The sequence below is a fragment of the Peromyscus californicus genome, unplaced genomic scaffold (assembly GCF_007827085.1).
Source record: "Peromyscus californicus insignis strain IS unplaced genomic scaffold, ASM782708v3 Scaffold_22__1_contigs__length_63687245, whole genome shotgun sequence".
NCBI classification, from domain to species: domain Eukaryota; kingdom Metazoa; phylum Chordata; class Mammalia; order Rodentia; family Cricetidae; genus Peromyscus; species Peromyscus californicus.
In genome coordinates this window covers 22,273,259-22,296,728 of record NW_026294525.1, presented here as the reverse complement: position 1 = coordinate 22,296,728, position 23,470 = coordinate 22,273,259, and the positions used below count along the sequence as shown (strand labels likewise).

Below are 23,470 nucleotides of genomic sequence, written 5' to 3'. Positions count from 1 at the left end.
ATGTTGAGAATGAGTCTTTAGAAATGATTAAATTATCAGTTTTCTCATTTTTTTTTTCGGTTGTCCACACCGAGCATTCCACTCTCAATGATAATTTCTCAACACAAGTAGAAGAAAGAAAGAGGCTGTTTACAGAGCTGCACACTGACGGAGAAATGCATGGTAGTAGCCAGGATTTCACATCTAACCCATCCTTAGAAATGGCCTCTGAAGGGCTAGGATGATGGCTCCCTAGGAATAGTGCTTGCCATGCAAGTGGCAGTTTGAATCCCCAGAAGCCACAGAAGGACAGATGTGGAAGTGCATGCATCTGTAATTTCAGCAGTCCTGTGGGGAGCTGGAAGGTGGAGACTGGAGGATCCCCCAAAAGCATGCAGGCTAGCTAGTTTGACATACTCTGCAGCAAAAATGATACCCTGTCTCAAAAGGTAGGAGATGGGGACAGACACCCAATGTATCCATATTCACATTGTAGCATACACACAAACATACACAATAATAATGATGATGATAATAATAATAAAAGAAATAGTATCCTAACAGACACAATTTACTAGCAGTTTGCCAACCCCTAACACCAACAAAGACTTGTTGACTCAGTTAAAATTTTGACTATGTACACTTACTTCTTAAAGGTACCTACCAAATTATTATAGAAATCAAAGTTTTTAATCGTATATCAAATCAGTAGAGATGTTGCCTAGACTTGAGTAAATGAAATAGACACACAGAGAAAATAAAATTAGATTTATAACACTGTACACTAAGCCTTTGAGTGGAAGTTTCCTTGAAGGGGTCACCATATAGAAGTAACTGATACACCGATAATTAAGTGAACTTGATCTGTTGAACAAAAGCAGACAATGATTCTCTATCTTTTAATAGTTTATTCCTCAGTATGTGATTCCTTAAAGCAATGATGTAGTTTGTTTTTATGAGATAAATAGTGGGAAATGGTCTTGAATTGGCTCTCACTTTGCAGTCCAAAGTGTATCTTAAGGCATGGTCCACTGTGCCTATCTAATGATGAGCTGAGACAAAAATAATGTTCCTTCAGATTGCCACATTCAAGGTATTCATTAATGTTATTTATCAGGGCTCTTGTGAGGAAGCTGCATGGCCAACATTGACCAGCCCTGTATTGTATGAAGTTGCTAGCATCTGAGTAACAGGGAGCTCACCACAAAGGCCATCAGGTAGGTTTCCATGGTAGCAGCCTTCTTTTGTCACATTTCTAACAGATCGAATCTGACTACTCACCGTGCTACTGCTTAATGAAAAGAAAATGGAATATTGGTAGCGCTGGTAGTCAGGGCTGGTCTCCAGGTGCTGCACCAAGGTGAAGCATGTCTGTTCGGGTTTTCTTTTCAAGCAGTGATCTGCTAAGGAGGACTGGTGGCCCTTTGATCTTAGGACATGTTAATGACCTCCAGTCATCTCTTATTATTGCTATAGAGATAAGTAGAACTAAATGAGAAGTAAAACCATTTAACATAGCTGCCTCTTACAGTAGACAAGCTTGTAATTCAAAGATAGTAAGAATTCAATGTAACATTATGGAAGAAAGGACAACATTGAAGAATGAAAACGTTTGGTTGGTGTTGAGTTCAAGTGTGTGTTCGTTTTTCCCAGAGTCTCAACACCTGGGTTTCCTCATGATCCTTATTACCTAAAATAAATGCATTGTGGTATCTCTTCCCTTTCGTTGTAAACTGATGCTTTTATCTGTTAGCTGCATATACGGCATGGACTTTGCAGCCTTCTTATTCTTCAAGAAGTTAACAGTGACATTAAATAATATTCAGTCATCTAGCCAAAGAAAACTTACCAGGGCTCCACATCGTCCTGCTACTCAGTCCTGTAAAACATCACACATTCCTCTGAGATGAGTGGAGAAATAAAACTCTTAATCTGATTTCATTTAATTTTCTTTTCTGACTCTTATAGGCTGGGAGATCTGAACACATTTATGAACCAGTCCATCTTTAGTACTTCTCTTTCCCTACTTCAATCATGCAATCTGCACAGGTGGTGGCGTGGTTTTACTTATAGTTTTAATATTCAATATAAATGGCTTAGGTGGGTGCTACATTCATGGAGATATATAGAAGCTTCTGTCATGTAGAAGCTGTGTCTTTTTAATATTTTAAATAAGAAAATTTCAGTAGAATGGAGTATAGAAATTAATAGGTATTTAGGCATAAATGTGATTACTGAGGACCCAGGACTGAGGTACTAAAGTAAATCAGAGGCTAAAGGTTTCTAGTTGGAAGTTGTCTGGAAGTTTCCATGCACCTTTAGGGCAGATGTTATAGGAATGTGGACATGAAGGGGTACAAACAGATATGGCATGCAAATGACTGTTGAAAAAAAACAGAGGTAGCTGGGTATGGCAATATGTCCCTGTAATCTCAACACTGTGAGGCAGAGGCAGCAGAATTGTGAATTTGAAGCTAGTATGAGCTGAGACTTTATCTGAAAAATAAAAAAGAGAAGAATTAAGGAAAGGAAGAGACAGAGGAAAGGGAGGAACAAAGGGAAAATACGTGTGTGTGTGTGTGTGTGTGTGTGTGTGTGTGTGTGTGTGTGTCAAATTGAACAGACTTTAAGTCAAAATCTGCTTATAAGAGCCAGAGAGTGCTATCATATCATAAGGGGACCAAATCAATGGGAAGAATTAGCATATTATAAATATTATGTGCCTAATATTCAAGTATCTAAATATGTTGAACAAACATTACAACTTAGAGGGAGAAATGATTGACAGTCCAATCATTGTAGAACACATCAATACTTCAGTGTCAATAGACAGATGTGCAGACAGAAAATGAGTCATATGGGGATAGACTTGAGCAGCACTGGAGATCTGTGGACCTCACAGAACGTCCCATCCCATACCAACAGAGCACTTTTTCTTTTCTTTAAGCTGTTGTTTTCTTTTTACTTAACACTTTATTTCCTTTTCAAAAATTTAAACATATTCAAGCCCAACCTCCTCCCATCATGGTCCTCCATCCCTTTCTACCTGTAGTACTTAGGGTTTCTATTGCTGTGATAAAACACCATAACCAAAAGTAACTTGTGGAAGAAAGGGTTTACCTTTTATGTCCAGGACAGGAAACTGGAGGCAGGAACTGAAGCAGAGACCATGGAGGAGTGCTGCTTACTGGCTTGCTCCTCATGGCTTGCTCAATCGGCTTTCTTCTAGCACCCAGCCCAAGAGCGACATCACTCCCAGTAAGCTGGACCATCCCACATCAATCACCAATTGACAAGATGGACCACAGCCTTGCCCACAGGCCAGTCTAATAAGGGCATTTTCTCAATTAAGATTCCCTCTTTGAAAAGACTCTATCTAGCTTGTATCAAATTAACATAAAACTAGCCAGGACACCACCCAAATTTGAGGTTAATTCTTTTCTCTTCTTCTTCTTTCCCCATTGATTCTAGTTTGTGTTACCCAGCTGTTCTGGGGAGTTGGGCCTGCCCTGGTGTGTGATCATCCTGTCAAAGGTCGTATCATTAAAGAAAACTGAGTGTGTCCTCACGGCAACTATCAAATGCACTAGTTCCTCAGCTAGTGGTGGGGTGATGACAGCGCACTCTTTAAAGAAATAAATAGATGCTAAAAGCAAGAAGAACTAGCTGAAAGAATTAAGTGTGGCTTTCCTTGAGGGGCAGAGCCAGCCATGAGGAGGAGGGTAAGGGCTACAGTTCCGGAGGCAGGGAGTGTCTGCTCTTTGAAATATAAAGCTTTTAGAACTTTTGATTGTTTGATGCAGAGTAACAAACAAACATTAAGTCAACTTTCGAAAGAAACACCAACTTTCTACAACTGTCCTGCACAGTAGTGGGAGTGTCACGGGTCCCACGAGGGCCATGTTGCTCTGAGACTGGGACCACTGGTTCTGGGTCACAGACCACGTCTGCTTCACAAACTGTTGTGTTCCCATCTCTGACATCACTTAGGCTTGTTATGTATATGTTGAGTGAAAAAATAAGTAAACTGAACATTTCTCGCTGGGAGAAGGACCGCTGTGGCAATGGCAGAGACGTTCTCACCATACAGTGTGACACTGGGCACTGCTCAAAACAGGAGTCTCCGGAGCAGTGTTTCTCAACCTGGGGGTCTCGACCCCTTTGGGGGGTCAAACAACCCTTTCCCAGGGTCACATATCAGATATCCTGCATATCAGATGTTTACATTAGGATTCATCACAGCTGCAAAAATTACAGTTATGAAGTAGCAACAAAAATAATTGTATGGTTGGGGGGGTCACCACAACATGAGGAACTGTATTAAAGGGACACAGCATTAGGAAGGTGGAGAACCACTGATCCAGAGAAATGAGAGGTGGAACAGGAAATCAAGAGGACAAGTAGGAATTTTTAATTGTTCTAAATAAAAGCATTTAGTGTCGCTGAGGGGTCAGAGTGGTAAGCGAAGTTAATTTCTGCAAAAGTGTGCAAAATGATGCTGTCTGCTGTGGAATCCAGACAGTTTCTCCTGGCCTCCCAGTTTGAATGTGTGGTTCCTCTCAGCAGCCAACTCGGATGATCCCATGGATCGTCATGGTCCCTTGCTGAGTCCCCACCCCGCCCCCTCCAGAAAGAACACATGTTCCCTCCGGTGTTCGATGTGTCAACTTGATGTTTGGCACCTGTGTGCTTTGAGAAGTTCCAAGTGATTAAAGTTAAGAAAAGCCAGCCCCGAGTTTTATTGAGGGAAATTCAGATTGAAATTCAGATTGAATTCTCTCCAGGAAAACATCACCATAAAATCAGGTAGACTGGAGAGAGTGGGACTCGATGGGAACGGATCATTTGCAACCAGTTTAGGCATGTGCCAGGAGATGTGTTAAAGGAAAACTTTCTGAAGTCGATTACTGGCCTGCCTTCATGGATAAATCACTGCGATATTTGTGATTTAGAATCAGGAAGAAAACACATTCCCTCATGACCTCATGACAGGAATTCATTCCGAGAGCCTTGCACAATTTGCCTCTTTCCCTAGGGATGGGTGGAGGGACTTGTAACCATCAAAATATTCTTGTATGGAGTACAGGAAAATGTTATATACTTCCACATAAGGAGAAACCCTGGGGAGGCTTTTGGGGTTGCTCGTTTGATTTGCTCGTATATTTTTTAAAAAGCTTTAACTTAAGTTGGTGGTGCTAATAACTATCTCATCTGCCAGTCACATCACTATTTAATTATGGACTCAGTCCCGTGTTTCTGCTGTGTTCTCTATTCTCAGTGTCAGCTTCTAGCTCATTCACATATTTGGATCATATCATGAGGCAGTGTTTTAACTTCTCTACTAACCTGGAAATGGGATAAAAGACATTCCGTAATGTTCAAGGTGACCCCAAAAATACATAAATGAACTAGAAGTTGTTCCAAAGTGTAGAAGACATAGCTACATACACAGGACAATGTAATTTGTAAGGCCCAGTGAAGAATAGTAAGAGGGCCCTTCGTTAAAAAAAATATTAAGAATTAAAGATGGTGACTGTGGATCATTAATTTAAGTCTAGGACCTTCTGAGCACTGAGTACTGGGTGACCAGAAAGCCTTCCCAGGGTCTGTGGGACTAGCTTCATTGAAAATAATCAAGAAATCATTAATGAGTGTTACATTGTGATTATATCTTAAGGTATTTCCTTGAAAAACACCCCTAATGTGCAAAACTTGGCTTCTGCAGTTGTTTCTGTAAGCTAAATGGTATTTCAACATTACTCAGAGTGAATTTTTCTGCTTGGTATTTGTCTGTACACTGATGCATTTTCTAGCACTGCTCATACCTCATTGAGAGAACTTGAGCCCATTTTCAATGGAAGCAAGCATCCTTCACATAGCCCAACAGTCTCTACCGATTCAGTAGCAAGTCTTGGCAAACTAACCACACCACAATCTCATAACCACACCTACGCATGCCACTACCATTTACCCCACAAGTGGAGACTCGTGTGTTAAACAAATGAAGGCGTCCATGAACAAAATAAATAAATAAATAAATAAATAAATAAATAAATAAATAAATAAATAATAAACAGAATAACAAGAAAACTTCCAGAGTTCCCAAAATGCAATAAAACAGGTTCTGGTGAAATCAGTACTGGGGAGAAAGTCCATGGGACCTTCAGAATAGTCCTCAAACGGAATGTATCTACAGACAGTTCAGTCAAGATGTGAGCTTACAGTCAGATTTGCCTGTGAAACATCCTTCGGAAGCATCAGAGAGTGGAGAGACACAGTTAGCCAGAAGCTGATGTCCACACTCTGCCCTACCCAGGACACAGGCCGATGCCTGATGAGTGTAGTGAGTCCCCACAGGCTAAATGTGGTGTGACTGTTTAAGGGATACGTCATTGCCTTTTCTGAAGGGTGCTTCATCCCTGCAGCGCTTTCCCCTCTCCTCGAAGGAAGTGATAAAATCTGATGCTTGAGTTTTATAAGACATCCAATCTTGTGTTAAAACTTCACTAAAAAGTGATTTATCTATCATTTTGCAACATCTCTGCTTCTCACACAGTTTTCCACAGTGATCATGTGAATTGCTTGTATAGTCAGAAGGGAAGAAAAACTTTATAGAGAGATTTCATGCCTAAACCATCTTTTGGGTTCTAAGCATATTAAAGGCTTGGAGGTCCTGTTCCCATCCGTCACAGGCTGGCCTCTGGAGCAGTAGAGGAGTCAGCCATACAAGCTTCGAACTGCACTACTAAGATGTGTGTCCCAGCTTCTCCACTGCTCATCTCTCTGGGCCTCAGTGTCCTCAGCTGGAAAAATGACATAAATGTAACACCTTCCCCCAAAGAAGGGGTCCTGGAAAGCACAGTGCCTGTCCCCAGCTTAGAAGTGTAGTTGGCTATGAGCTGCTATTGAACATGGGTCTATATCCTGTGTGTTTTTCAAGCTGCCTAGCTCTTTCTCTAAATTTGAACAGTAACCTTTTAATCCTCTTAGATAATCAGGAAAATAAAAGGTTCCTGGGGGGCACAATAGCTACTTCTGTCCACTCAGAATAAATAAGGGCAACAGCCAGAACAGGAAAGGTGGACACGTGACCCTCACTAGGATGTCTCAGAGCCTCCTGTCACTGTCCCAGCTCATGATTTTTGAAACAAGGTGACTTTGCCCGTGTGGCCAAATGAGGTATGGAATTTGAGAAGGTCAGTTTGTTTTAAATTCTCATCAATATGTGATAGGCAGTCAATGTCCAAGTAGATTTCAATCACACACACACACACACACACACACACACACACACACACACACACACACACCTGAAAATGTCCTTGCTTCCATGTTACTAGTGGAAAGCATCTTCCTAGTAACTGTTGCTTCTCGGTTTCTGTGTTAATAGACACTATCTTTGAACCCCTCCCTGGCTTCAGGAAACCACACTCCCTTTCTTGCTCCCGCCCACATTCCACCGTTTCGATGTTTAGTCTCATTCTCCTTGATCTGCCCCTTAAAATGTTACTTTTTGGGGAGCTCTTTTGGGAACCCATTTTCCTGATGCTTTCTCTACACTCTCACCTGGACGATCACAGTCTGGCTGACAGCTTCCACTATCATCTTGTTGCCAATGAGCTTGATGTTTGTGTTACCACCCATGGAACTACCAGCCTTCAGGACAACTCTACTTGGACAACATTTGGACATTCAAACTGAGCGTGTCCAGACAAAACTCCTCATCCCCCAAAGGCAGCTCCCTTACAGCATTATTTCCTATCTCAGGAAATGGCAGCCCTCTCTACCTGGCTCATCAAGCCAGGAATCTATGATTAATCCTTAACTCATTTCAGTGGCCTCACAGCATAAGCCCAGTCAATCACCAAGTCCTCTAATTCTGTTTCTGAAATAAGTGCTTTTTATTTTGAATTTTTACTATGAATTTAAAAAAACACTGTGTTGTGACCTAGCCAGGATGTGTGTGTGTGTGTGTGTGTGTGTGTGTACATACTCACACATGCATTTCCTTATGACTGAAACTTCCATTTTGCAAGCCCGTTTTGATCATCATATGCAAGCCGTTGTGAATTTTTCTATTCTGTTATCTTGTTTTTGTTTTTAATGTTTGTAACCAGTGGTTACTGGTGAATCCTGAACAACCAGTGCTTCAGGGAACAGAGGAAGGAACACCTGATATATAGTGTTTGCTCTTCTGTAAACAGTCCCACTATGGTTGAATCCAAGCTGCCATGTAACCAGCTCACAAACAACCTAAATATGTAACAATTAGTCTTCATTACCATCTCCAGCATGTCACTGCTTATGACCGACACTTTGATAGATACTGGTCTACATAGCTTATGAAACTACCCATTAGTTTTCATTTCCAAGAACTACCACTTCTATCTAGGCCACCACTGTTTTGGATAGAATTGGTTTTCAGTTCCATCTGCCCACATTTATTTAATATGCGCCAAAGGCTTCTTTCTCTCCATGCTTGGTAGTCTAGCTTTTGAATGATTAAAGACCACCCACAGGTTGACACCAGCCCCGCCTATACTCGATCCTGGGTCTCAGCAAAAATGTTTTCTTCTTGACACTCTTAGAGTTTTCCCTTCTTCTTGGGTCTTTAGATATTTCTTTTAGCTAGAAAATTCTCTTCTCCCATCTTTAATCAACTAATTCTTCTCCCATCTGTCACAGCTTAACTGACTTCCCGTCAACTACTTACTTTCCTGTTTTGTGACAGGCATGGTGCTAAGTGCTAAGGTGACAAGGAAAGACACAGCTTCTCACCCCACAAAATGTGTGCTCTGCCTCAAGTAAAGTTATCGCTCAAATCTAAGTACTAGTCAAAGAGCTTTAAAAATCAAGAAGATCTCTGGTTCTCTAAGAACTTACATTTGAACTAACCTGGCAGATCGGGGGAGCTTTCCTAAGTGATGGCGGCACAATTGTCACAGTGGACAATCTGAAGATAAGTACAACGTCACTGGTCTGTAGGATGGGTAGCTACCAGCACAGGTAGAAAGAGATGCACGTGAAGATCCACGTGGCAAGGATGGAACATGGAAAATCTGGGAACCAGGTGAAAATCGGTCTGACTAGAGTATAAAGAGCAGCAAGATAAAGGAGTGAGAGCGAGCCAAACGGACAGGTGCAGGCCATTGTGAGGCAGGTCCCTCCACTTCTGTAACGAAAATGAATGGAGGAGCACTGTCAGGTTAAAAAGCACGGACACAGGGTAATAATGTATTCCTGTTTCTGATCGAGAAAGCTCACTGTGCCCACTGTGACAGTTAGAAAAGTGGAGAAAAGAGAAGAAGACACAAATGAGAAACCGTTAGAGTCTTCTGGACTGAGATGAATGTCATACAACTTAAGATGGTGGTAGAAATTGAAAGAATATCAATGTCTTGCAGAGATGCCTGAGGTAACCTTGACCAGACAGGGCAGGGCATTGACTATGAAGAAAGGGGGAAATGCTGACCGGTGTGTGAGTTGCAAAACTGAGCCATTCTCAGAGGTGAGGAATTCGGGAGGTCTGGCAAGAAATAGCAATAACTTTGGCTGTAGATAGACTAAGTTGGAAGTACATATAAGCTGTGCAAAATGAAATGCTTTCAGATCTGAGACTATTTTCTAGAACATGGAAGAGAACTGGATAGGGATACAAGTTTGTGAAATATCTATGTATGTGGTGGGGGTGAAGCCATGGCCATGAATGAATCAACAGGGAATGTATAGCATTAAAACAAAGGAGAGGAGGGGGTTAGAAACTAAGCTTCAGGGAAAGTCCAGGGATGTAGAGACAGCTCAGCATTAAAAGTACTTACTGTTCCCTCGGGGGGGGGGGGCCAGATTCAGTTCCCAGCATGCACTTCATGACTCACAACCTCTGTAACACCAGTCCAGAGTATCTGACCCTCCCCTTGCCTCTGAAGGCCCCAGACAAGCAGGTGGTGTGCTTACATGCATGCAGACCAACCAGTATTATACTTAAAACTATAAAATCTACATTTAACGTAATGAATAGTGAGCTTACAGAAGGAGAAAAAAGAGGTCAAAATTGTAGGAGGGGAAAAGGAGAGAGAAATGGTGTTCAACCCAGCCAGCATGATGTATTAGGACATCCAAGAATGAAGCTGAGGGACTGGAGAGATGGCTCAGCGCTTAAGAGCCCTTTTCTAGGGGACCTCTGCTCAATTCCCAGCACCCACATGGCATCTCACAACTATCTGGAACTCCACTTCCAGGGGATTTGATGCCCTCTTCTGGCCTCCACAGGCTCAGTATACACATAGTGCACAGACATACATTCAGACAAAACACTCAAACATATAAAATAAAATATATGACTATATATTTTAAAAGAATTAAGTTATGTTGGCAGAAGAGCAGTATAATATAAGAATGAGGAGTCAGTGAATAGTCACCAGTTCAGAGTTTGCCGTGGAGAGGAGAGACAAAGAACAATGGTTATGAAATTGTTGAAAGTTTTTTTATTGCACATTGATGAAAGCCTTTGACCATATCGGCTATGAAAGAATGGCTTGAAAGAAAGCTGAACATGCAAGAGACTACCCAAGTGTGACTAGCTGTACATGAGCCATCTTTGTAAGAGCGGGGAAATAATCCCTATGCACCCGGGGCACTCCTCTCCTGGCCTTTGTAATTGGTGTGAGCCTTAGCCTTTAACAACTGAGCCATCTCCAGCTCCTGCCCTTTGGAACTGTGCCCATCCTCAGAAGTGCTCTTGTGATAGCTTGATCTCCCACTGGACTGGACTCACAAGGACAGGCATTACCTCTGCCTCGTTTCCTGCTGGATCTGTTTGCAAAGTGCTCAAAGAGACTTTGATACATGGATGTGTATGGAGACATGGATACATGACATTTTTAAAAACTTGTAAGTTTCAAATAAGTGGATTAGAGGTATATTTAATAAAGCAAGTAGTCCAGAAGCCTTTTAATACTGATTAATATGTGCATATGTGTGTACATATTTATGTATACACATTCATGCATGCACACATACACCATGGTTGTTGATTTCTGAGGATAACATTTTTAACATTAAGTGCCATTGCCTTAAGCATAGGTATTTGGGCGCTTAGATGAGAAAGCTTTAAAGATGAGACAGCAATTGAAGGCAATCCAAGAACTAAGAACTCTCCACTCATAGATGAGCAAGGCCATGAGTCATCTCTGCACAGAGAATTTAACTGTGATAATATCAAGGAAACAAGTGATGAAATCACAGCCTGTTAGGACAAGTGGATATATCATTCACACTAATCCAGGTGTAACCCCAAATAACAGGACTTCTGCATCTGTACTCTGTACCTGAGATGATTTGATGACCTATTAAGTAAAAAAAAAAAAAAATCAGAAAGGGGGGAGAAATATGAATATTTTAAGACAATACCAAGTGCCTTAAGGAAAGCAAGTCCAGCAACAGGAAGGTAATCAAGCATGGGTGGGAAGGGGCTTTGGGAGCCCCACTCCTAATTGGGGAGCTATTGGCAATTGATGGCGGCTGGGGGATGGAGAGTGCTTTTTCCTCAGTAGTGTGGCCACTCTTCAGTTCTCCATGCTGCAGCAAATATCCCCTGCACCCATGCTCATGCAAGCAATCCTAATTAAGGTCATTCAGGAAGAGGCATGAAGGTAGAATCAGGACTTGTTGGGAAGAAAGGGTCCAGAGGGAGGGGAAGGAGATAAGAAAGGGTAATTAGTGGGAGGGTGAATATGATTATAATACAGTATATGCATGTGTGAATTTATCAAAGAATAATTAAAATCTTTTAAAGGGCAGTCAATTGTGCATTTCTTTCCTGGCTCTCCCAGTTCTCGTGTGTGTGTGTGTGTGTGTGTGTGTGTGTGTGTGTGTGTGTGTGTGTTATTTAACTTGGCCTCAGATTTTTTACTTGTGAAATGGGGATAAATATCCCTCATAGGGGTTTTATAGGGTTAAAAAAAAAGGTAACAGATCATGTGAACGCCCTGTATACAGCCCAATTACACAGGAATCAGAGTACAGGCATGAGACATGGAAAGCTTAAGTTGAAACTGTCATTTTTCCAAGTGATATGGATACAGTAACTGGTCATGGAATTCTGAAGTTTGAGGAAAGATCCAGCCTGGAGATATAAATTTGAGAGTCATCTAAAGACACATAGGATATGGCCATGGTTATATCATTTGTCACTGTATTTTGGTTCCATGGAGATCAAAAGTGCATTACATAGTCTTAGGAGGAGCAGACCTCAGACCTGGCATCAGAAGTGATCTTTATGAGCTGCAAATGAAAGGCCTAGTCCACCAAAGGCAAGTGGAGTGCCAGAAGCAGGTATGCAGAGTATAATTAACATTTATAGCTGAATCGCACCCCCAGTTTGCCTAATGGAGGAAACATTGACAGTGGGTCAGGTCACAATTTTGTAATTGATTTGTAAAAATGATTTACTAGTTCATGACATTAAGTTGAGGGAATGTTGCATATTTTCTACATGGATGCCACTTAGTGGCTGCAACAACACCTCCTTACCTTAGCGAAAACCAGACAAGGAAGATCTGACTGCCAGTGATTCATGAACTAGCAGAATAGGTCATACCCAACTCCACAGTCTAATTCCAACACTTTAATTTCTATTGGTCTTCACAAGTACTTTGGCTTTAAAAAAATTTCTTTTCCTAACTTTTTTTTTAATAGAAGTATTTTGGCTTGAGTAAGTCAATACCATGGACACAGCCATTTCTAGATGTGCACTCGCGTGTCATAGTTATCATGTCTAGCCCCCACCTTCAACACAAACCCCTGTTTCCTGCAGTCCCCTCAGCCCCTTGTTTATTCGTCAGCTTTCCATTAGTGTGTCAAAAGACCTGAGAGAAACCATTTAAAAGATGGGAAGAGTTATTATCCATCACAGTTTCAAATGTTTCAGTCCATGGTCAGCTGGCCAGACAGCTTTCATGAGGGAGCAAGGAGAGGTAGAAAGTTGCTCATCTCACAGGGACTGGAAGAAAGAGAGAGGGAAGGGCCAGCCGTGAAGTAGACCCTTCAGAACCATGCCCCAACCACCTACTTCCTCCCATTGGACTTCTTATAGTCTCCTCAACTTCCCAGTAGCCAATTGAGTTAAAAATTCATCAATGGGTTAATCCACTGATTAGCTCCAAGTCCCCATGAGTCATTCACTTCCCAGAGGCCCCACCACAGGATACTCCTGCCTTGGGGACTGATCTTTCGATACATGTGTTGAGGGGGAAGCATTTTTCATGGAGATGTAATACCTGGAGATCTCTATTGTGCTTTGTCTTGGGCTTTGCCTAATTTAGTGCCTCATATAAATGGAGTCGTCAGAAGCTGTCCTATGATTTGACTTATTTATTATCATGTTTTCAGGGTTCAGTATGCTGTAGTGTGTACTAAAGTTTTATTCTTCCTTGTACAAAATAACATTCCATTGTGTAATATATACAGCCCTCTGCAGATTCATTCATCTCTTGATGGACATGGGTGGTTTCAAACATTTGGATGCTCTGAGTTTTTATTAATGTGTTACAGTGTATTGAAGCGCTACAGTCTCCACTTTGAATTATTCTAGAGATAAAGCAGAATTGCCATAAATGTGTTGTACATGTTTACATGCATGTGAATGTATTCATGTATGATTTGGGCTCTGTGTGTTCGTACTTGGTTCATTTAAAAAGTGAAATTCTTTCAGCATCATCACCAGGGTAAGTTTCATCTCCGTGGCAATTGGGGCTTTACCCACATGGATAATAGAAGCTCTGTAGTGAAGCTCCATGGCTTCCTGCCACTAATGAAGCCTTTGTGTGGGTGGGTGTGTTCACATTCCTAAAGAGTGGAGCCCCAAACACTGAAGTATAGAAAGTCACCTTTCTTCCCATCGTAATAGGTATTTATATTTTATTCACTCTCCAAAACTGGTACTCTTTGGTAAAAGAACAAACGCCAAATAATACAGCGAACCATTACCAGTAGCCATGCTAGGACCACGACAGTGAAGCAGACATTGCAACTGAGCTCTGGGAAGCAAAGCTAGTTGATGTTGCTGCTCCCACAGAGCCAGAAACATCCAGCCCAGAAACAAGATGACTACAAGTGTGCATGCGCAAATGTTTAGAAGGGACGTGAATGCAGGACCTGCAGAGCAGAGAAGCAGGAAGCCTGTATCTGCAGGGTGATGGGGTGGTGGTTCCAGTGTACGCAGTTCATGTCCCTGTCTCACTGAAAGACGGTATGGCAAGATACCTGGCATATACTCAGTCAGCTTTATTACAGGGTGGTTGCCTAATGCTCCATTGTTCCATTGTATAAGAAGAGATTAAACGGGTTGTATAACAGTATTAAATCACCCAGCAGTTTCTAATACCTAACCAAAACCTTTTAAGTGTCATTAAAGACAAGAAGACACTGCCAGGAAGCAGGAGATTAGGGAGATGTGTCACTCAGTGCAGTGTGGGGTCTTGACAGGATTCCTAGCACAGAGGAAAGACCCAGCCAAGAAAGGCAGCAGTTGGGTTAGTGTTGATGGACCAATGCTGACTTCACACTTGGAGTAAATGTCCTAGAATTATACAAGATATTAACAGGCTGAGTGCGAGCCATGCAGGAGTTCCTTGTTGGTGTGATGGGCTTGCATTTGTAACACAACAGCTTTGACATGGCCATGGCCATAACTCCATCTTTGTCTCCTTTCCAATTCCAATGCAGGGTGTGCTGGATACATCATGTCACCGGCATGTGGGTGTACCCTTTCCTGGAACATATTGGCTCAGGAGCTAGGATCATCTTCTTTGGGTCAACAACAATTCTAATGAATTTCCTGTACCTGCTTGGAGAAGTGCTGAACAACTATATCTGGGATACACAGAGAAGTAAGTATCATTCAGGGCATGTAAAACAAGAACAGTACTGCCTACAAACGCCTTGGCTGAGGGTAACTTCTGCAGCAGCCTCTTTAGTCTTCCACACAGGCTCTCCACGGAAGCTTCATTTTTTATCACAGTAGTAATTTAGGAGCTGCTGGCAGTGTTACCTGAAAGGTTTATTTCTCACTTGGTCTTATTAGGTAGTAAAACATCCAAACCTAAAGATAAAGGAAGCATGCTCATAAAATTATATAGAGAAAAAAAATACAGTGTTAACAGGAAAACAGAAGTGAAGCCAGCTATGATTAACAGGATTCTGCCATAGTGAGAGGACCCTAAATTAAATAGTAAGTTACTGAAAGAGCCTCATTAAAAGTCACCAGATCTCACTCTTTATGCCATCTTTTCATGGATTTGGTAGCCTCAGAGGAATCTCATGACTACGAAGCCAGAACTATAAACAGTCCAGGTGCTGCCCTTTGCCAGAGTGGAAGGTCACAGAGAGATGCAGTCAATTAAAGAATATATTTCATTGCTGCTTAAGCTCCCTTAACCTTTGACTTGATTCCTCTTTTGTTTCTATTTATAGCAAAGGCTCCTCCTGGGCAAGACACTCAATGTAATCTAAGCTGTGACAAACCTGTCCAAAATCTATGTAAAAAGACATAAACGTTGGAAGGTGGAAAAGCAAGAGCTTAGACATGTAGGGATCTGAATCCTGCGAGAAACCACATCCAGAGGCTGGTATGGGGATTTCGGAGAGATCTGAACATCTCTCTGGACACAGTCCTTCATTCTCAATATCACCTGTAAGTGGACTGTGATCCACAAATGTTGAGCACCTGACTGAGGGCCAGTCACTGTGCTGAATCACAGTCCACTTGACTAATAAAGTAGTGCTTGCATAGTCACGGAATCAGATTGTTTTTGTGCGTGCTTCTTCCGAGACCGTGTGAGTAAACATGTCAACCAATGCTAAATGGTCCCTAGTTTTCATCCATTCAGACCACAGCTTGGAGAACCAGACATTAATCTTTTCATGACATTTCCTCCATTCAACAGAAGCAGTAATCTTTCTCTTTTAAATTATAGAATTATTTGGTACCCTTAAAAATCCTTTTGATTGTGAGCCTAGCCTTTAATGGCTGAGCCATCTCTTTTGAGGCCGGGTAGTGGTGGTACATGCCTTTAATCCCAGCACTTGGGAGGCAGAGCCAGGCAGATCTCTGTGAGTTCGAGGCCAGCCTGGTCTACAGAGTGAGATCCAGGACAGGTACCAAAACTACACAGAGAAACCCCCCCCCCAAAAAAAAAATTGAAAAGAAAAAAGAAAAAAAGAGAAAATTTGCTTCATCATCTTCAGAGAGTGGCTGTAGTTAAATTTAAGTTAGTATGTGCAGTCCAGGAAAAAATTTTCTGGCTTTCTCTATCCCCTGGATATGCTCAATTCTGGCAGACATTTGACCATACCTATGCTACTGCCTTGAGAAGGTGGCCTAAACAGCAGAGATAAATATCCAGACTAAGAACGTTGCTTTCCAGCAGCCTTGAATGAGGAGTTAGAAATGAACAGCGACACTGAGTTTTCTGAACTATCTGTGCAGCTTAACTGGTCTCTCCTGTTGTCTTGCATGGCATGCATGAAAGTCAGTCACCGTTTTATAGCTTATTTCTGTTTAGAGATTAATTGTATCTACATTTATTTAGTGGAGCCCCTAGGAGCTGTTGTTTGTGTCAAATCAGCATCCTCCCACTAATGGCCTCCCCTCAACTCTGTCTTTGTGTGTCTGTGTTGGGGTGGGGGGAGAAACAGGAGTTTCCTAGTGAGATCTGAGCTTGCTTTACCAGCAGGAATGTATAAGAGGATGATTGGACCAGAACCTGGGTACCAGGTGTTTGGAAGGGTCTACACTTGGTTGTATCTAGCAAGGGGGAGGTCTTTTGCCCACCCCTTGCCATTGTTGTTAAAATCCCTTTTGAATAAAGTTCTGGACCAGTGGATAAGGATCCAGGCCCTCCGAAGGCTATCCTGTGATTCTCTTTTTCTCTCCCCTCTATCCTTCTATCTAAATTTCTTATCCCTCACTACTCAAGAGTACCCTGGGGGGAAAAGGTGGAGACTGGACCCCACAAATGGTGCCACAAACTGGGACCAGAGACTTGGTGAAAGGAGAGAGGGGAGATCGCAGGTATAAGGAGGCATGCCGATAAGGAATTGAAAAATAAAGGCGACGGTATTTTATTCTCAGGAGTAAAAGTAAAGTGGCTGAAAGATGTCAAGTGAGGCTGCAGCATGTATCTCATAATATCTAGGTTTCTCTTTTTCTCTCTTTTTCAGTCTCTATCTATCTACTAAATTAGGTTTGAAAATGATAGTATAAGTAAGTCATAGAAATGTAGGCTTAGGTATTTAGGGTAGAATAGGCTTTAGGTGTACGGATATTGTGTAGGCTTAATAGGAAGGAACTTAGGGTAGGCTTAGAATTTCCCTAGTGCTGGACCTGGGATGCCAAGGGCAGCATCCAGGACCTAGTAGACTGTGAACTTGGCAGTATGAGTGGCTTCAGAAGCCACAGAAGCCACCAACGATGGCAGACACCAGAGCCAGTGCAAGCGGCAGCTGAGACCTGCGGGGCATCAGCCCAGTGCAGGTGGCAGATGCCCAAGAGACAGTACAAGCAGCAGGGTTCTGCATGCTTTCTGCTGTGAGGAGCCACAGTGAGGAGAACACAATCAGTCAGGGTGCTTGTGAAGCCTGACTGACATAGCTTGAGGGTACACTCAACCTTAACAAGCTAGCTCACAGAGGCTTGGAGTGCAGCAAAAACTTCAGGCCCCAGCTGCCAGAGTAGGTCTACTTCCAGAGCTGCAGTACCCAGGCAGAGACACCAGGGAAGAGGCTGAGAGCTGAGCAGGTAGCTGCAGAGGGAGAGCACAGGGTGCCATGGCAGGTATGTGAGAGACAAAGCCTCCTCCATAAAAAGATGCCCACAGGGCGCACACCAGGAGGGCCAGAGTGCAGGCACTCTGCGTCCGAGTGCGCTCAGGGAACACTGGAGAGCCTGAAGTGATATTCAGCTGTGCAAGTAGGACAACACTCTTAGAGGAGGACTCCCAGCAGAGCAGGTAACACAGGCAGGGGTGCAGAGGCCACAACTGGCCATGGACAGAGCTAGCAACAAAAGCCTTGCAGTTTCTGTTTACTGGCTGTAAGAAAGTCTCTTTTGAATGGACTCTGCCCCAGCCAGCTAATAGCTTTTTCCTTGAAGCAAAAATGGCTTTAGGGGAAGGATACAGACTGCAAAAAATTGCAGCTGTAGCAGAGAGTGAAAGTTTCAGAAAGGCTTACTTGAACTGAAAAAAAGTCTAGTTATGGGACTCCTCATATTTGGAGTTGTTTACTTCAGAGTCATTATGACACTGACAGCTATACAAAGATTTAAGGGCAGCTGACAAGCCAGACCCTGATAGTTTTGGCGCTTGTCCTGGATCTCACTCTGTAGACCAGGCTGGTCTCAAACTCACAGAGATCTGCCCCGCTCTGCCTCCCAAGTGCTGGGACTAAAGGCGTGCACTACTGCCACCCAGTGCTTCCTGGAACTTTAAGACTGGTGAAAGAACTGTGTTTTTAAATTTTTTAGACTTAAGAAATGTGATGGACAAGAGTGATTTCATTGCATTGGGACAATTTAAACTTTACTTATATATACAGACTCTATTCACAAACTGCTTTGTGTTGAAATGGAACTGTTTTGTGGAACTGTTTCTGTAAAATGGAACTGCTAATGGAACTGGTTTTGTGTTAAAAATGGAACTGTTTAAATAGAGAAATTTGGTTTTTTTTTTTCTACTCAGGTTCAAGATGCAGTTAAAAAATTATAAAGGAAAGGGGGAATTAATGTTCTTCAATCTATTTAATTTACTTTAAATAAATATTTTCTTGTCACTTGAGTGGACTGATGTTGTGTTAATGTACCCTATGTTTTGTATAGTTTTATTAAGAAATTGTTTTTGGATGTTTGCTAAAGTTTTTAAAGTGTTAATGGTAATATTGAGAGCATTGCTTTTGGATGTAGGTTTGTAGGAATTGTAATTGTGTATAATATTTATATTAGAATTATGTTAACCTGTTAATGTTAATGATGAAGCTAAGGGAGTCTTTGAGTTTGATGCAGTTGCATCCAGAGTTTTTTTTATTTAAAAAAGGGCTTGGTGCAACTAAGACTTCTGTAGTCAACTTAGACCCATTCAACAAGGACATTCCATCTTTATCATACTCTACTCCTTTACTTGGAGATGTGGCAGCCCTAGGGAGTAGGAGTATTGCTGTGGTAATACCAGCTACTTGCAAGCTCTTAGTGGAATAAGAGCTGTATAGAGTTAAGCTCTGTAGCCTCCCTTGAGTTTTAAAATATTAAGAAAGGGGAACCTGTGGGAGCCCACAGAGGTTTCCTAGTGAAATCTCAGCTTGCTTTACCAGCAAAGCGGCGTAAGAAGATGATTGGACCATGGGCCTGGGTACCAGGTGTTGGGAAGGGTCTATACTTGGTTGTATCTAGCAAGGGGGAGGTCTTTTGCCTCACCCCTTGGCATTGTTATAAAAAGCCCTTTTGAATAAAGTTCTGGGCCAGTGGATAAGGATCCAGGCCCTCCCGAGGCTATCCTATGTTTCTGTCTTTCTCTGTCCCTTCTATATTTCTATCTAAATCTCTTATCACTCACTCCTCAAGAGTACCCTAGGGTAAAAGTGGAAACAGGGCCCCCGTGTGTGTGTGTGTGTGTGTGTGTGTGTGTGTGTGTGTGTGTGTGTGTGTATGTTTGTGTGTGTGTGTGTGTGTGTGTGTGTGTGTGTGTGTGTGTGTGTGTGTTTTAAGATGTTCATCTGACACTCTACTGCCTCCTCTGCAACTGGGATTGCAAGTTCATGCAACTATGTTCCTCTCTTTTTGATTTGTGTTCTGGGGATCAACCAGGAGTCCTTATGTTTGCAAGGCAAGTACTTTGCTGACTGAGCCATTTCTCTAGTCCTTTATCTTAAATTTACCAACAAAAAAATTCATTATGTCTACGTAGTGGAATTTTTCTATGCACCAACATTTAAAAATTGGAAATTTTCATATTATAGTTGGACTTCCTCTCCTTATCAAGTATTTTAAGATGTGGTGACACTGGTCCCACTGTTCCTTCTGTCAACAAGGATTTGAACTGAGTATCAGTTACCACCTTTAGATGCCCATCTAACTTTCCCTAATTCTCATCTGGCACTTAACTCTGTCAATTTCACAATTGAGTTTGAAACTGCAGATTAAAAGCAGTGTGGGCATGTGTGTGTGTGTGTGTGTGTGTGTGTGTGTGTGTGTGTGTGTGGTGTGCATGCCCACACACCTGAACATATGCATGTGTATGTGCATGTACATGTTGACTATTGTTTTAGTACAGTATAAAATATCTGTTTCCACAAATCAGTTACTATAAAATTACTCAATGAGAAGGAATACTGCATATAAGGTATAAAATACCTTCCTGAATTCCTTAATGGTCTCCAGTGACTCAAATCCTCTGGTTTGTTTATGCTACAACTTCAAGATGAAAAAAAAAAACATTTGCAGACTATTACAGCTAGGGAGATAAGTCCTAGAAATTATCTAAACCGACCCTCTGCTTTACAAAGACAGCTGAGGCCTTTGAGTGACCTACTGAAGTAATTGTTGGCAAAGCCAGTGTCTTCCACCCAAGGTTCAGCACCTTCTCACTTCTAGTGAACTATCAGAATCTCCATGTTTTAGAAACACAAAACAGGCCTGCTTGCTAGGAAATACAAGCCCTTAAAATAAGTTAAATTAATAGTCAAACATTTACTCTTTTACAAATAAAGTAACTCAAGATAGATTTGTGAGAACTGCTTGTGCTTGCTCTAATAAAATACCACAAGCTGGGTATTTTAAACAATAGGAAGAGATTGACTGGCATGTGTAGATGCCACAAGGTTCAAAGCAAGATGTAGTCAGGATTGGTTCCTCATGAGATCCTTAAGGAAAAGTCTGCCACTGGCCTATCCTGGGCTGGTAGTTGCTCATCTTCATGCTCAGAGATGCATTCCCTGTATGTGATATGGTCTCCCAGTTTCCCCCTTTTAGAAGGATGCCAGTCATATTTGATGACATTCACCCTAATGGCTTCATGTTAGCTTTGTGAAGACCTCATCCAAATAAAGTTTTATTCTAAGACAATGGGGATTAGGAATTCAATATCACAAGTTTGGGACTCTAAATAATTCGTCCTGTAATAGTCCCCCTACCATAAATGTCTTTCACGCATGTGAAATGCATTCTTATCCCAGTAACCCCCAAAAGCCACTCTGGTATCAACTCTTTAATACAATCAATCAATCAATCAATCAATCAATCAATCAATAATAAATAAATAAATAATAAATAAATAAATAAATAAGAAAGGAAAAAAGGAAGGAAGGAAGGAAGGAAGGAAGGAAGGAAGGAAGGAAGAATCTCTTCTGAAGTATGATATAAACCTACAAACCATGTATGGGTGAGATGTGGTCATAATTCATCCCAAAACAAAATTGTTCTCCAGGTTCATGTAAACCTACAAAACCAGGCAAAAAGTTACCTCCTTCTAAAACATGGTGGTGTAGCAGGTCTGTGATATACAGTCCCCTTCTAAACGAGAGGAATGAAGGAGGCAAAAGGACTCATGGCTACCAAGCAAATCTGAAAGCAAGCAGGGGAAATTTTCTTTAATTAAAAGGCTTGAGAATAATCCTCTTTGGCTGGATGCTGTAGCCCTGAGGCTCACAAAGAGGGGTTGGGCCCTGCCTTCCAACCCCTGAAGAGCAGAAGATCCACCCTCCCCCCAAATTCTGGACAGGGATCATGGTGGTGAGTGGCGGGGGGTGTACTGTGGAACCAAGGAAGAGCTAGTGACTGAATCCCTTATGTCATTTAATGCTATGTCTGAGCCTTTTGTCCAGGATGGTACTTTCTTTGGGTATAAAATTTTCAAAGACAATGCTGGTTTCTCCTGCAATTCGAGGAGACCCACACCATCAGAGAAGAGGGTCCTTCAGAAGGTTTTCCTGGATTACTGCCTCTCGCTCTGGCATCTGCTGCAGCAATTGCTTGGATCCATGAGTCAGATGCCTAATTTCTTCAAGGAACAATTGTCTAGCCACACCCTGGGGCATTCTCTCACCTTTTGAAGCACTGTGGGTCAGGACTTTGGCATATGATTGTGCAGTTCAACCCACGACCCCTGAAGCATTTCTGTCCTTCACCTAAGACGCTGTTCTAAACTCTTAACTCTGACTAAGGCAGCTGCTCTCACCAGAGTCAGATTTTAAAAGACCAGAAACAAGAGTGCTCCAGAGTAAGAGGCAAGGACAAGGACAGAGAGAATAGGTAAGAGGGGTTCAGGGGAGGGAGTCAGGCCCAGGCCTCCATGTGCAAGCCCAGGCCCCTTCTCTGTAATGCCCGTCCAGGTTGTAGCACTGGCAGAAGCTCCCGGCTCTCACTCTCTGAGCGCTACTCCCTAGTGGAAACCATCTGCCTGCTTAAGGATATTTGTGGTTACCTCCCTCTGGGTCAGCCTTGTCCCCTGTGTTCTGCAGGAACAGCCTGTCTCAGCTCTCTGATGAGTTCCTGTCTGCCGCATCAACCCAACTGCAGAATGTTCTAGAGGAAAGGGACCAAAGAGAAACAAAACAAAACAAACAAACAAACAAACAACAACAACACACACACACACACAAGCACAATTTTGAATCGCATCTACCCCCAGCTTCTTTACTCTTGTGTAGAGAACACGGAACAGAGGTGGGGTGTCAGGCTTGTGCTGTCTGACGGGAGCCTGTATTGTTAACTGTATTTGCCTTGGTTGCCCACCCAACAAGGGAGGCATGGTGTATACTCTTCCTTTCAACCAGCTCCTCTCTCCTCGAGCCCTTGTTCCTAGATGTGATGTTTCCCTCCCGTGAGCTGTGGGAAGTATCTTGGAAACTATTTTATGTCTCTGCCAGTTCCTTACCTGTGAAAATCGACCATGAGAGAGGATACCTGCTCGGAGCAGTGACTCACATTCTGCTGCCTCTTCTGGACTCAATGAAGCTAGCTGGGAGTGGAAGCTGGTGGAGGAGGGCGATCCCTAATTAACCCTAGAATAATTGCAACCCTCTGACATTGGACTTCTTGATTGATCACTGTGGGGTCCTATATGTTGTTTATTGCTTTTCTGCTAGTCCTGTTTCCAGAGGCCTCCTCTACGTGCGTTTATGATCAATGAAGATTAGCTGAGCATCTACTATAAAATACACTATCAAGCAGTAGGGCTGTAATTAAGGACAAAATCATTAAAGATTTTGCCCTTAAAACTCTCTACCTTTGGAGATCTACACATTTATAAAAGAATAGTAACAGGACCAGAAAGACAGTTTTTCGAATTCTTTTATTCGTTATTGCTATTGAAACAGACACACAAAAAGCATTCAAGAACTTTGGAGAAGATTAGAAAAAAATGTTTATCTAGAAGCAAAAGAAAAGGAGAAGAGCAGATGGAATTTCTGGATTTAAGGATAACTTATGAGAGTAGCCTGAACA

At 42.2% G+C, this 23,470-nt stretch overlaps 1 protein-coding gene across 4 annotated transcripts in view; it reads left to right on the top strand.

The window, feature by feature from the left end:
• The window catches only part of Aig1 (androgen induced 1), a 224,868-nt gene that overhangs the window by 199,930 nt on the left and 1,468 nt on the right, over positions 1–23,470 (top strand). For 2 of the 4 annotated variants that reach the window (XM_052751080.1, XM_052751078.1), the window contains 2 exons: positions 14,704–14,867; positions 15,451–18,812. In XM_052751080.1, the coding sequence (XP_052607040.1) occupies positions 14,704–14,867; positions 15,451–15,530 (244 nt within the window). In that variant the 3' untranslated portion in view covers positions 15,531–18,812. Of the gene's footprint in view, positions 1–14,703; positions 14,868–15,450; positions 18,813–23,470 lie in introns of those variants that run through there. The other 2 variants (XM_052751081.1, XM_052751079.1) reach the window with 1 other exon arrangement.